The 15,868-nt window shown below is 33.7% G+C and overlaps 1 protein-coding gene across 13 annotated transcripts in view; it reads left to right on the top strand.

Moving 5' to 3' along the window:
• LOC106873743 (TBC1 domain family member 2B) overlaps positions 1–15,868 on the top strand; it is a 157,822-nt gene that overhangs the window by 96,335 nt on the left and 45,619 nt on the right. For all 13 annotated transcript variants that reach the window (XM_089340242.1, XM_089340237.1, XM_089340239.1 and 10 more), the window contains one exon: positions 10,345–10,472. In XM_089340242.1, coding sequence (XP_089196368.1) covers positions 10,345–10,472 — 128 coding nt within the window. The remainder of the gene's footprint in view (positions 1–10,344; positions 10,473–15,868) is intronic.

The raw sequence follows: 15,868 nt of genomic DNA, 5'->3' as shown, positions 1-15,868 counted from the left end.
ATACAATGTCATTATAAAAATAAACAATCACATCATTGAAATCTTTAAGCTATAAGCTAATGCAAGATTAGTTTAAAACAATATGAAAAGTAAGCATTACATTTGAAATGATATGAGTGCTAAAGGGTCTTTGCTTTTAAATTTCTTCCATTTTTACTTTTAAAATCTCCTGTCCTTGTTTTTGCATCCCACTATCTTTACTTTCAAGTCTTGTTGTTTTTAAATCCCATTTTGTTTGTAAATCTGCCTATCTTTCCTGCCTGTTTTTTCCTTAAAATAACCCCTACTCTAACCTTTCAGTAACTAAGTTACTTTGTCTTTTTTTTTAGTTGTAAAAATACAATTTGCTACTAACTGGAAATGTGTTGACTTGGAGCTTTGGAACTATATTTTTCTCTTTTAGTTTGTTTTGTCTTTTCAGTTTACTTGTATCATATTTAATAAATAAGTGTTTACATTTGAATACATCTAACCTTCAAGTTAAGCATCCAATGTAATGAATAAAACCTCTATAAGCATTTCATCTTTAACTCTTAACTCTGAAATTAAATTCTAATATAGAAAATATGGCTAGTTTAAATGCTAAAGGATTAAAGACAGAAGAATACATTGGCCTACATAGTCACTGATATACAAGAAAAGACAGGATTATTATGGAATAACTTTGATCATGGAACTAATCAGGAGATTAACAACAAAAAAATCCTTTGTTAGAATTAGTGGCCATCTCTCACTGAAATTGCAGTGTGCTATCTTAAAAAGGATACATTTGGGTGATAATGTAATCTGGATAAATAATACTTTACAAAAAATAAGAATAAAAGATAGGAATGACTTTTATCATAGGTTAACTTGATCAGGTCTGACCTGAGATTTAACTGCAACAACAAAATAGATTGTCTAGCTCTTGTCTAATAAAAAATGGATGACTAAGTTTCTCAAAACCAATGCCAAAATATCTAATATAATAATGATGATGATGATAACAGTGGTGGTGTGGTGGTGGTGGTGATGGTTTTAGTTGTAGTGTTGGTGCTGGTGATGTTGGCTGCAGCAGCAGTGGTAGTGTTTCGTGCTGGTAGTTGTGACAACATCAATCCTTGTTAAAGTAAAAAAGAAAAGATGATGAATTTATTATAGTATGTATTTACTTTGATGGTATCAATTTTTCTATTTCCCACGAGGCCAGAAGTCTTGGTGTTGTATTCAATATACATACACAACCTTTAACCAACATAGCATTGATAAACTGATCAATCATTCATGATTTACAAAATAAAAGACCATTGGAAAAGAATTTGCTGCACTTTTAAGGAAAGCTTTTTCACACACTTTTAAGAAGCCAAAATGCTTATCAACTTTGTCAGTGCTTCAAAATGGTGAATCTAGTTATTAACCCTCACTTTTCAATGCTTTTAGGAAAATGTGTTCAAAGAGAAAAGAAAATCCTCCAAAATAATTAATTCAACTAATAGGTGCAGGTGTGGTTGTATAGTAAGAAGCTTGCTTCCCAACCACATGGTTATGGTTCTAGATTCAGTCTGTCTGTGTGGTACCTTGGACATATGTCTTTTACTACAAGCCTTGTGAGTGGATTTGGTAGAGGGGAACTGAAAGAAGCTCATTCTATATATACACACACACACATATATATATATATATATATATATATATATATATATATATATATATATATATAATAATATTAATAAAGGTGGCTTAGATGCAATATAAAACTAAAAAGGAAGACTTCAGTTGTCATTAATAGAGAACGAGGGTTCATTGTATCACCTACATTGCTAGAAATAAGAGTCAGAGACCCTTATAGCCACAAACAGCACAAGTCTATGACTAATAGGGGAGTTAACTACCCATAGCAAGCAAAAGTATCAAATTGGCATGTCAATTTTGCTTGAAATTAAAGCTCATCAGTAGTACTATCTCATCTCTTGTAGTTAAGTGTGTGTTTGTGTATGTGTTTGTCTCCCACTTCCACTTGACAACTGGTGTTGGTGTGTCCCTGCAAGTTAGTAGCTTGGCAAAAGAGACCAATAAAATAAGTACTAGGCTTAAAAAGAACAAGAACTGGGGCTGATTGGCTAAGATTCTAGTGTTATTGAAGTTGCCATACAGCTCACATTAGCATTTAAGCCAGCATATCTGGCCCAAATGTTTTACCTATCTTATGTTCAAACAGGCTAGATTTGGCCTCTCACACCTACTCTCTAAGAATACACAATCGCTTCATCAAAATCTTGAAGCTACGAGATAGTGCAAGATGAGTTTAAAACCGATGTGAATAAACAAGCATTACATTTGACAGAATAATCCGAATGTTAAAGAGTTAAGCTTAGAATTATCTGATTGTGAAGTAAGCTTCTTAACAACCTGTTTGTTCCTAATACTTTCTGAAGAAAGTACTCGGAACATTTATATAAAAAAAAAAAAAAAAATCTATTAAAATTTACTAACAGAATTATTTGTTTTATTGACAAGAGTAAAAAATATAGATATTAATTTTTTATTTAATTTCTTCAACTTTATCGAGTTGTAAGTTCTTTAGACTTAATCCATCGTCCAGTTTGACACCACCAACTGACCCCTGACTACTGTCGGTGGTGTTTGCTTTATTGCAAGTATTCAAAGCCAGTCTCTAGTGGAGGTCATTAATATCTTATTCCGTTGTCCCCCCCCCCCCACTTACCATTCTCAGAGACCCTGTATAAAGGTCATGGGCATTGGCTTTCTTCCTCTGACTAAGCTATAAAGCGAAACCAAAAGAAAAAATACCCAAACTCCACAGGATACAATATAAAATCTTTATATACTTTGATCTTAACAAATGTCAAGTCTAAACAAATGTCAAATCTGAAACCAGTTAGAGACACAACTTTCCAATTCTTTTCTATCTATTTGCAATGTTATCTTTTATTTTAATTATTGAATACTCTAGTGAATAATAACGCCATTGGGGAGTCTATGGGACATCAATACCGCTGGGCCTGTCTTCTGTGTTTGATGAAACACTCAGTGGATCAGAGCAGTATTTTAAATGGCATATTAAGTGATGCTATCACAGACAGTTGCTTCATTTCATATCTAAAATACTATATGAGAAAATGGCTTTAGTAAATGAAAGAAGATGAGAGCAAGGTCAGTAAGATAAAGTATGAGTTCATTTTAGTGGGGTGGGAGAATTGTTGGAGCATTGAGTAACTTGATATAGAGAAGCTGTTCTGGTCCTTTACTTTATGACTGTATCAGACAGGTGTGACAAAGTAAAGTTGTCTGTGCCTAGCTGACAGGATGTCTTGCAAAGAATACCTGAAGGAAAGCAATAAGAAAAAAAAAAATTTTTCTTTCTTCTAAAAGTTCATTGACATGCACAAAGTGCTTGTCAAGAAAGTCATCAAGGATTGGTCATTGATTTGATGGCAGAGAATGAAGAATATGAGATAAAAACCATAACAATCACATGTACTCCAGAGTTCAGATCTAAGTCATGTCATATTTAACCCTCTAGCATTTAAACTGGTCATATCCAGCCAATATATTCTGCCTGTTTTATGTTCAAAGCAGCCAAATCTGGCTTCTCACACCAATCCTACAATGTCATTCATCATCAGCAGCATCCTCTTCATCATCATCATCATCATCATCATCAACATCACCATCATCATAGTCTTCATTGTCATCATTGTCATTTTCATCATCGCATCATCATCATCATCATCATCATCATCATCATCATCATCATTGCATCATCATCATCGCATCATCATCATCATCAGCAGCAGCAGCATCATTATCATCATATCATCATCATTGTCATCATCACATCATCATCATCACCTAATCATCATCATCATCTTCATATTGCTTTTGCGTTCGTGATCAGTAGCACCACCACCATCACTTGGTGTATAAAAAATTATACGACTACTTCTACATTACATCTATTGCATATTAGCTATAGCTATGAGTACAAAAGAGAAAGAGAGCAAGCAAGCAAGAGAGAGAGCAGGAGAGAGAGAGAGAGAGAGAGAGAGAGAGAGAGAAAAAGAGAGAGGGGAGAAAAAGAGAGAGAGAAAGATGTGGTAAGGCAGCAGAGACACCCAATATGCATGGTGGAATGCAATCATATTTCCATATAACAAGAGAACAGTTAAAGGGGACAATAAGAGAACCCAACCCTAACTGCATGGATTTTCATTCCGATTGACTTGCTTCTTTAGAATCGTTGTCACAAAGCCAATTCAATTCAACGTCAGAGATAGATTATTAAATAGAGAGATATATGTATATATACATATGTGTATATGTGTATGTATGTATATATATTTCATTTACCATATATGATATATATATATATATATATATATATATATATATATATATATATATATATGTATGTATGTATGTATAAAATATATTATATATATGTATATATATATATATATATATATATATGTATGTATGTATAAAATATATTATATATATGTATATATATATATATATATGTATGTATGTATAAAATATATTATATATATGTATATATATATATATATATATATATGTGTATGTATAAAATATATTATATATATGTATATATATATATATATATATGTGTGTATGTATAAAATATATTATATATATGTATATATATATATATATATATATATATATGTGTGTGTGTGTGTGTGTGTGTGTTGAAATATATTTGCATATTTACATTTATATACATGCATATATACATATATATTTGTGTGAGTGTGTATATTAATCATGTGCATATATTTGTGTGTGTGTAAAAAGAAATTCATGTACTTCTCTCATTTGCAATCATTGCTTTAGCTGTATATATAATCATGAGGATATATATATATATTTGGCCCCCAACATTATCAGAGATAATTTAATCACCTACCAGTATTTCCCCTCCCCTCTCCCCTCTCTTACATTTCCCCCCCAATATATTTTTCATTTGCTGGGTAAATATTATCTCAAAGCCTGAAGCCACTTTTGCTGTCTTTATTCCCTATCTTAACATAGATTCTTTTAATCACTTCATTTACTTGTTCAATACTTGCTAGAAAATAAATAACTCAGAGATGTCATCTGCATGGAAAGACAATAGCTAAGTTAGTGTTGGCATATTTAATGCAGAAAGAGCTTCGAAAATCTTAACCCATTAGCATTTACACTGGCCATATCAGGCCCAGATATTTTACTTGCATTGTGTTCAAACTGGTCAGATCTAATCTCACTGATGTACCCTGCCATGTCATTATAAAAATGAACAAACAGTACATCAAAATGTCAAAGCTTCTAGATGATATACAAATAATTCAAAACAGTATAAATAAATAAGCATCACATTTGACAGAGTTATCTGAATGTTAAAGGGTTAAAAAGGTAATTTGAAATAAATATGCAATGGGTAAAGAACAAACTTAGTTGATGACTAATATAATATTTTCATTAAGGCAGTGAGCTGGCAGAAATGTTAGCATGCCAGGCGAAATGCATAGCGGTATTTTGTCTACCGTTACGTTCTGAGTTCAAATTCCGCTGAGGTCGACTTTGCCTTTCATCCTTTCGGGGTTGATAAATTAAATACCAGTTACGCACTGGGGTCAATGTAATCGACTTAATCCCTTTGTCTGTCCTTGTTTGCCCCCTCTGTGTTTAGCCCCTTGTGGGCAATAAAGAAATAAGAAACGTTAGCATGCCAGGCGAAATGCTTAGCGATATTTTGTCTGTCTTTACGTTCTGAGTTCAAATGCTGCCATGGTCAACTTATCTTTCATCCTTTCAGGGTCGATCAATTAAGTACCAGTTGTGTACTGGGGTTGATCTAATCGACTGCCCCCCCTTCCCCCAAATTTTGTGCCTTGTGCCTAGAGTAGAAAAGAATAGAGTATTTTCATTTATTTTCAGTAAGTACAAGAGATTATTTGACTCTACTGGACATCCATAGCCATTCTTTGTATATATATATAAAAAATCCTACTGTATTTTTATAATTTAATTTTATTAGGAATTCCGTCAATTGTAAATAATGTAAATAATGTTATTAGGAATTGTACAAAAAAAAATTGAAAGATTTTGTGCATTGTAGCAGTATAAATAATTTGTTGCGCATAAATTTTAACAATAAAATCTTCTATGGATCTCCAAGGGCCATATGAACCCTGATTGAAAACCACTGCTCTTCTGTCTGCTTTGGCATGGTTTCTATGGCTGAATGCTCTTCCTAATGCCAACCACTGTACAGAGTGTACCGGGTGCATTTTGCTTGGCACCAGCACTGACGAGGCAAGACAAGCCTCTTCAGCTAAGCAGGAAATAGTATCCAGTCCCCTACACCTACCCTATAATGTCCTTCTTAAAATAAACAACCCCATCATTGAAATGTCTTGGCCATGAGATAATGCCTGATCTATTCAAAACAATGTGAATAAATAAACATTACATTTGACAGAGTATCCTGAATGCCGAAGGGTTAAATATGTTAACATTAACCTAACTAATGTGTCTGTCTCAACATATAATTATTTCTAATTAACCTTTTAATACTCCTTTCATTTAAATATGTTAATGCTAATTTACCTATCCATTTGTCTCGCTATACAATTATTTCTAATCAACATGTTTAATTAGCAACTAAATTTCCCCTCAAGCTACATTTTAACTTATCTTTAATGAGGAAGGACACATTGACAATGCAGTCTTATAAAAACACACACCCATGTATGTATGTATGTATGTATGTATGTATGTTTGTTTGTTTGTTGGTCTGCAATGTTTGCTGCCGTGTATGTTTGTCAAGAGCAGGTCTCATTAGCCACCAACGGAGCCACAAATGCAAAATATAAGTTAGTCCTAGAGCGCACAATGTTCCTGAAGGTCAGCAATGGTCTTCCTCAGTCACGAGTGGACGGCCATCATGTATGTATGTATGTATGTATGCATGCACACATGTACATGTATGCACACATATATGTACACTTTTTCTGAAAATAATATAAATGGTCACAGAATAATTATAGGTCTGCTGGATCAAGACTGATCTGGATTTAAATAACAACTGTTAATTAAAGCCAATAAATGAGGCGTATACTTTGTTCCTTGACTTGCTTGAAATAGAAGCTAAATCTTTTAAATTATATTTTACTGTCTTAAAAATGGCAATGTTTCCCTAAGCGTTAAAAAAAAACGTATTTCTTTTAGCCTCATGAAAATTTATAAACTTTCAGAGAATGTGAAATAATTCATTTTTGGAACAGTGAATCATGAAGTACATTAAGCTATAAATAATAGCAATTAAATATTGGTTTGAGAAAACCCTTTTGGATAGAAAAAGTTGAAGGCTGCCCATGGCACTTGAACCCTCATCTGCTATAAACACGAGAGCTGTTCTACCATCAGACCAAAGCAATCCTTTCAATTTTTCTATCCATGTTAGAAATTTTATTCTTACTGGTGAGAATTGTGGGTTTGAGTCCCATGGCAACCTTTGACTGTTTTTTCTAGCCAACGGGATTTTTAACCCAATACTTGGATGCTATTGCTTATAGCCTTATCTGCTTTGAGATTTACTGTTCATAAAAAGAATTTTAGAATATATAGATTTTTAATGCAAAACCCAAACTGTGTGAGTTCCCCCCTCATGACTTTGTACAGCTAAACAGCCCCCCCCCCACCACCAAGATAATGCTTTAAATAGCTGCCAAAAGATGAATTTATCTTCAAAATTTGGCAAATACATTGCTTTCAAATTTTGGCTCAAGCCAGCAATTTCGAAGGAGGAGGGGTTAAGCTGATTACATCCACCCCAGTGCTCAACATGTACTTATTTTATCCACCCCGAAAGGATGAAAGGCAAAGTCAACTTCAGCAGAATTTGAACTCAGAACATAAAAATGGACAAAACGCCACAAAGCATTTTGCCCGGTGTGCTAACAGTTCTGCCACTTCCCTGCCTTATACTTGCCAAATATATTACTAGCCATGTTGTAAAATAGAGGTCACTTTATAGAATATCTTTAAATGAACTTTACTGCTGCTGCTGCTCCTGCTTCTGCTATCACTGCTGCAACAGACCATATAGCGATATAGTCTTACTGTGGTCTGTTATTGATAATCCTTGTTTCAATAGTTATGAGTTGTAAATTTATGGTGCAAACGTACAAATCGTTTTTTGTGTTATTCTGCATATTTCTGGCATCATAATAGCTTGCTTTTTTTTTCTTTACAGCAAATATAATATTGATTTTATTTGGTTGGAAGTAATTCTTGATTAACTTCAGGTCACCTTTGATCTAGCTGACCTGTGATCAGAGGCAGTCCAGTTATGACCACTTCTGTGATTATATAATTGAATGTGTCTTTTGTTATCATATTTCTATTGAAATGAACTTTCGTTTCAATCAATTTTGAAATTATTGAAGAATTTAGAAAAAATCATTATTATTATTAATTATAATTATCATTATAATTATTATTATTACTATTGTTATTATTATTATTATTATTATTATTATTATTATTATTATTATTATTATTATTATTATTGTTATTATTATTATAATTAAGGCAGCGAGCTGGCAGAATCGTTAGCATGCCGGGCAGAATGCTTAATGGTATTTCTTCCATCCTTATGTTCTGAGTTCAAGTTCCGCCGAGGTTAACTTTGCCTTTCATCCTTTCAGGGTTGGTAAAATAGGTACCAGTTACATACTAGGGTCAATGTAATCAATTTATCCCCTCCCCCAAAGTTTCAGGCCTTGTGCCTATAGTGGAAAGGATGATTATTATTATTATTATTATTATTAAGGTGGTGAGCTGGCAGAATTGTTAGCACGCTGGACGAAATGCTTAGCGGTATTTCCACCTGTTGCTACGTTCTGAGTTCAAATTCCACCAAGGTCAACTTTGTCTTTCATCCTTTTGGGGTCGATAAATTAAGTACCGGCTGAGTACTGGCATTGATGCAATTGACTTACCCTCTCCCCAAAATTGCTGGCCTTGTGCCAAAATTTGAAATCATTATTATTATTAATGTTATTATTAAGGTGGCGAGTTGGCAGAATCGTTAGTACACCAGGCAAAATGCTTAACAGTATTTCCTCCATCCTTGGGTGCTGAGTTCAAATTCTGCCGAGGTCAACTTTGCCTTTCATCCTTTCAGGGTTGGTAAAACAAGTACCAGATTGTTAGCATGCTGGACGGAATGCTTTGTGGTGTTTCACGTGTTGCCAGTATAAAACATAACAGAAATGGGCAGAGTTTTACTACATCTGTTTCAGACCTTTTTTATTCCTATACTATTTGTGTGAAAAATCATAAATGTTAAATATTTTTTTTTCAGTCACCTAAAGAAAATGTTTTATTTTTTTTCACATGATGTAATTGTAGTGAACCTCAGCCCATTTGAATACACACACACACACACACACACACGCGTGCACATGCATGTGTGCACGCACGCACACACACACACACACATGCATACACAAATATATCTATGGCAGCCTTCTTTCATTGTGTGTCTACCAAATCCACTTACAAGCCTTTGGTCAGCCTGGGGTTATAGCAGAAGACACTTGCCCAAGGTGACATGCAATGGGATTGAACCTGGAACTATGTTGCTGAGAAGCAAACTTCTGGTTACACACCAATGACTGCACCTGTTTACAGTTTTTATTTTTTCGTTTGTATTTCAACAAAGGATAAACATTGATCAAGTTTAATGGTGTTGCTATCTCTTGTCTGTTGTCTTTTCACTGGTCTGAAGCATGGGTAATTTAACCTGACACAGAAAGACTGTACGCCACTTCCTTGAACAAATAACAAAGGCAGGCATTTTAGTAGTGGAGATTTCTTTATGAGATATATATATATTTTAGCTTGTGAATCACACATGTATATATATATATGCACACACACATATATATATATATGTATATGATTCACAAGCTAAAATTTGTTGTTGCACTATTTTAACCCTCTAGCACTTGTTGTGAATTGTTGTTGACGCTTTAAATACTAAGCTCTCATTGTAAGAAAATTACAGAATTTGAAAACTTGGCTGAGGCCTAAGGACTCTTTAAGTTTGAACAAGGTCATTGCATGCAGGTAATTATAATATCTAATTGAGGATATCTGGTGATAATATACATATACATATATATATATATATATATATATATATATATATATATATATATATATATATATATATTTATGCACACACATATATATGTGTGTGTGTGTGTGTGTGTATTTATAGCCTGTGTTATTCTTACAAATAAGTAAACATTGTTTGTGTTGTAATTTCAGTCTGAATTTGAAAATCTGGCACTGAAAGATGATTTATCATCTGTTGAAGAAGAACTCGAAGCCAACAGAGCCGTTGTGTCTTTTCTGCAGAAGGAAATTGATCAACTACAGCGCCAGATGCATACAAGGTTAGCCAGAAAATATTATCTTGTCTTATTTGTATTTTAAAAGATGATATTATTCCTACAATATTGATCCACTGCTATCTTGAAATCTGTTAAAGAAAGAAAACAAAAACCTGACGGTTGTATTCTTTATTTTCACTTGTTTTTTTTTTTCTGGCATTGATGTGTTGCTAACTAAATTCTCTTCCTCCTTTTGGTTATCCAATTACTGATAGTGTTTCATTGTCTGTTATGTTTTGATGTATAGTATTCTGTTTGATATTTCTGTTGCTACTCTGTCACTCTATGACTCTGAAAGGGCCGTGAAAACAAAATAATTTACTTTTGAAATATTTGATAAAATGTCAAAGGTTCATGGTGTTTTAAAAATCAGGATTTACAATGCAACTGCTTACTGCAAAAAAAAAGTAGGGTATATCCCCCTAAGGAATATTTGGAAAGTTGTATTTTTATTATTTAATAACAGTTTAATTCCTCTCCATGTACCTTAAAGGTTTGTAGGCTCATAAAATGAGCCTAGCTCTTCAGGCTTAGGTAACCGAATGGAGAAAGTTCAAGATAGCTACTTGTGATTATGCTGCTACTAGTCAAGGCAGGTTACATGGTGTTGTTGATGTTGTTATTGTTGCAGTAGCAACATCAGATAGAGATAGTAGGAATCACAATCTGTATTTCAACTGTGTAATTGAACAGAATCTTTGTGGCACCTTTGTGTCTGGTAAATAAAGAGAGAATTGTAAGCGAGACCAGATACCAGACTGCTGGTGTCTGGATATTCCTGCTGCATGAGTATGGAAGTGTGCATATCTGGTGCATTTGTGTAAATTGTTTTTTTAATTTAATTATTAGAAAAGGATCATATGTCCCTTTTGTTGTTTGGTTTGTGCCTCTAGGTCTACAGTTACTAAGCACTAACTTACATTGGGCTGTACATTCTTCACTAGGAAAAAACTTTGTCTTTACAAGCATTTGTTTGTCCTGTTTTCTGGTGAGAATGTAAGTCCATTTGTAAAGATAATGACACCATTTGAATGTTCACACTACATACTACATTGGCTTGTATGTAGGAAAAGCCATTCCAAAACAAACAAAGAAATGTTAACTCCACTTAAACATTTATTATTCCCATTGCAGGAATCATGTCAGTGACCAGGTTGCAGTTCATGTGACGAAAATTTTGATATCAAATAATAAATGTTTAAGTGAAGTTCAGTTTTATATGTGTGTTTTTGAGTGACTCCAAAATCATCTTTGTGTATAAGTCAACTAACCATTTTAGGCTGCAAAGTTTGGTCTGAAAACTTTGACTTGTATGCCAGGAAATACAGTAGATTTTAAGCACAAAGTTGAGACAACAAAAAAAAAAAAAATAAAAAAGGAAACAAGACCAATACTCTTACAACATATATCTATCAATTGCCAGGTGATTGTCTTTCCAATTACACATCTGAGTGCTAACCATTCGTTTGTCCCAAATTGCTGTAGACACTATAAATTATTCCTACTATATTCTGTTATCTCCACAAGAAATATCAGCTATCACTGACACTTAGAACTAAGTAAAATAGACTAGTTAAAATAGCAGAATCAATTTATAGTATCTAATTTGGGAAGAATGAATAATAGCTAGCGCTTTGAAGTGTAAACAGCAATGCAATCACCCAACCAGCAATAAATATATGGTTTGACCCCCTCCACTGTGATCCTGTTGGTCTTTTGTATCTTGTATTATTTGCTTTGAATTTAATTTGAGAGAAATGTTACTGCTATTTCTCAAGACTTGAGCAACTGAGTCTCCCTTGGCTCATCTTTATGTTGAGCATCAATTTGTATATGAATATTTTATTTTCTCATTTTACTTTTTCTTCTGCTGAACGCTATGCTTTAGAATGAATTATGAACTACATCTCATTACTTCTACGAAGTTCCTTCCTCTGCAGAAAGGAGATAGTTGTTCCTAGAACTTACATGTTTAGTTTAGTTGATTTATTCAACAAAATATAGTCTTTTATCTAGATACACATTCTATAGATGGAGAGGAAAGAAATATATTTGTATCTACATCACAGAACAACCTGTACAAATACATCTCTATACATTATTGTGTTAAACACAGCAAGGAATTTCTTTCATATTGCTAATTGCTTTATTGTTACCATTCTTTAAATAGTTCCATAAATTCTACAGATGGACAATAAAATTTATCCATTTTCACATAAATATTTTTACAAATTTTGCGCTTGATATTAGTTTTCTGATCATTATTTCTTCAAATAGATGTTTATTCTTGTCTTAGTGAATTTAGTGAGGTGGTCAGATGTCTTTTGTTGATTTTCTTAGATTTTATTAGTCAGAGGAGAAGCTTTAAAATTCTTTGTAAATATAACTTTTAATCTTTTACTTACTATATTTCTTTTGAAATATTCTGGCTTTGATTCAATAATAAAAGATTTAGTAAAATAATTTTGTTCAGTTCCACTGCATGGCACTTTGGGCCACGTGTCTTTCATATATATATATATATATATATATATATATATAGGGGGTGATGGTGACCCCTGTTGTACTCTTATACAATTCTGTGTCACGCTGAATCTCTTTAAGAGCTATGTTAAGGGTACACATGTCTGTGGAGTGCACATTAATTTCATGAGCAGGTTGTTCTATTAATCGAATCAACTGGAACCCTTGACATTGTAACTGATAGAATGCCAGTAAATAAATGAAACAGGTTGTTACAGCCTGAGTCAGTTACTTCTCTCCTAGACAGGTCAGAGACCACAACACATTTGTACATTCCATTTTAGCATAGTTTCTATGGCTGAATGCTCTTCCTAGTACCAAACATTTTACAGAATATATTGTATGAATTTTATCACAGTATTTTCTGAAGCAGGATTGTCTTGCCCTTGGCAACCACTTCTTTGAGTATACAGAGTTCATTTTATCATATCATGGCGCCAGCAAGACTAGAGTCTTCACTATTCTATGATGTGTCCATTCATTTGAGGCTATGTAATAATACTAATAATAGAAGAGGGATTATGATGGGGGAGGAGGAGGAATAGATGGGGTGGGAGGGCAGTAGAGGAGGGTGGCTGGTCAATTACATCAACCCCAGTGCTCAACTGGTTCTTGTTTTTATGGACCCCAAAAGGATGAAAGACAAAGTTGACCTTGGTGGAATTTGAACTCAGAATGTAAAGGTGTAAAGCATTTTGCCTGGTGTGCTAATGATTTTGCCAGCTCGCTGCTTTAGGCAATGTGATAATAACAGAAGGGAGATTATGGTGGGGTGAAATATAGGGGTGGGAGGGGAGTGGATGCAGTGATAATGGAAGGGGCAGTAACATGCTGGTTGTTGATAAGGAGATTGAATATAAAAAAGCATAAATGGCTTGATAAGGGAAATGAGAGTGATAGGAGAGACAAGGTGACGGAAGTGAGTGAGTGAGAGAGAGAAAGAATGATCGGTGTCAAAGAGGGGCAAAGGGGAGAGTCATTGGACATAAAATGATGGATAACAATGAAGAAGAGTGATGGTTGGAAGGGATTGATTATGGACTGATCTAATGATAGCCTTTATTACATAGGCATAATGATGGAGGTAGAGTGATAAAGAGCAAAAGTAGGCAGAGTTGAATATGGCTAGATTCGAGGCCATCTCTCTTTAGATTTGGGAATATGGATAGATTTGTGAATATGGATAGATTGAAGGCCATCTCTCTTTAGAATTGGGAATATGGATAGATTCAAGGCTATCTCTCTTTAGATTCGAGAATATGGATAGATTTGAGGCCATTTGTAGATGATATGACCGAGAGAGTAGATAGAATGAATAAGATAAGACAAACAAAAAAACATATTAGCAACAAGTTAAAACTTGGAAAATAGGAAGTAATAAAATTTACATCACACAAAACTTCACTAATAGCAATATATTTATGTATGTATAATATATGTGTGTGTGTGTGAGGCTGAATGAATGAATATCTTCAGTGGACAAAATGTGTTTGATTATTTTGGCAGAATGCTTCAAAATATGGCCTGATATTTGTCAGTGATATTCTTATGGGAATTTCTGTATTCTTAATAGTTGAGTGGCATTTTGTCTTTATTGCCATTGAAGCTGGAACTGCAGATTCCCATAAATATGCAGAAGAAAGTGATAACTGTCGTTGCTAATTCCAAGAGTGTTGGCTTCTCTGATTCCATATTCAACCAGAAACACTCAAGTTTGAGACTTGTGTTTCATAACAGATCTGCAAATCCTACTTGAGCCCTCAAATAAAGATGTTTCACCCGTTCCCTTGCTGCAATAAATGAGATTTGAACTCAATCCCATTTAGTATTGTCTGTGCCTGGTAGAAAATATTTCTGGAACTGTTTTGCCATGCATCTCAAATATTCAGTTATGTTCTGCTTAATCAAATTTTAATCAAATTAGTTTCAAACAAAATTCTCATTATCATGGATGCATTTCAATTTTATCATTTTGCACAGCATGTTTTCCTTGGTTTATTTTGTTCATGAATGTTTCAATTTTACCTTTCAAAGGCTGTAGTAAAAGACACTTGCCTAAGATGCTATGCAGAGGGACTGAACCCGGAACCACATGGTTGGGAAGCAAACTTTTTACCATGCGGACATGCCTGCATCTATGTTATATTGTATTATAATCTATTAGATATGTAATACTACATTATATTAGATATGAATCTTATATTACATATGTAATATTATATCTGATATGCAATATATTTGATGTTACATATTATATATGTAATGTATCATATAATTCATATATATCATTACATCATAGTAGATATGCCATCATCATCATCATCACCGCTTTTGTCATCACTATCTTCATTCTTGTCATCATCACCACCACAACCTCTAACCAATAATCAGGTTCAAGCCCAGAGGTCTTCCATTTATTCGTTTGATCTGCTAGAAATAATAGCAACTCAATCTCCTCTGCAAATTACACACTATTGTCTTTAAGCAAAAAAAAAAAAAAAAATGAAAGAAAAGGTACATTGGATATTGTAATCCAGTGTACATTTTACCCCCTTCCACACCCCCCACACCCAAAAAGGGGAAAAAGATAGGATGGTTCATCACCATTATCATCATCAGTGTCATCACAACCATCATCATCACTGTCACCACGACCATCATCATCACTACTACCACCTTCATCTCTGTTACTTGTGATCGCTATTTCCTTTATCTTCTAAACCCCCCCCCCCCCCGCAGTACTCCAAATTAACTCTAATTACATGTTATCATTTTTAATTCGGAATTGAATAACAGCTGTGTCTTTGACTGGATGTCTTTGAGAAATATCATTTTATCTTATTATACAATTCACCACTGCTACCACCACCACCACC

Source organism: Octopus bimaculoides, chromosome 23 (genome assembly GCF_046866305.1).
Source record: "Octopus bimaculoides isolate indiv1 chromosome 23, ASM4686630v1, whole genome shotgun sequence".
NCBI lineage: Eukaryota > Metazoa > Mollusca > Cephalopoda > Octopoda > Octopodidae > Octopus > Octopus bimaculoides.
Note: the sequence above shows the minus strand (reverse complement) of the source record. Positions and strands in the feature narration are given on the sequence as shown.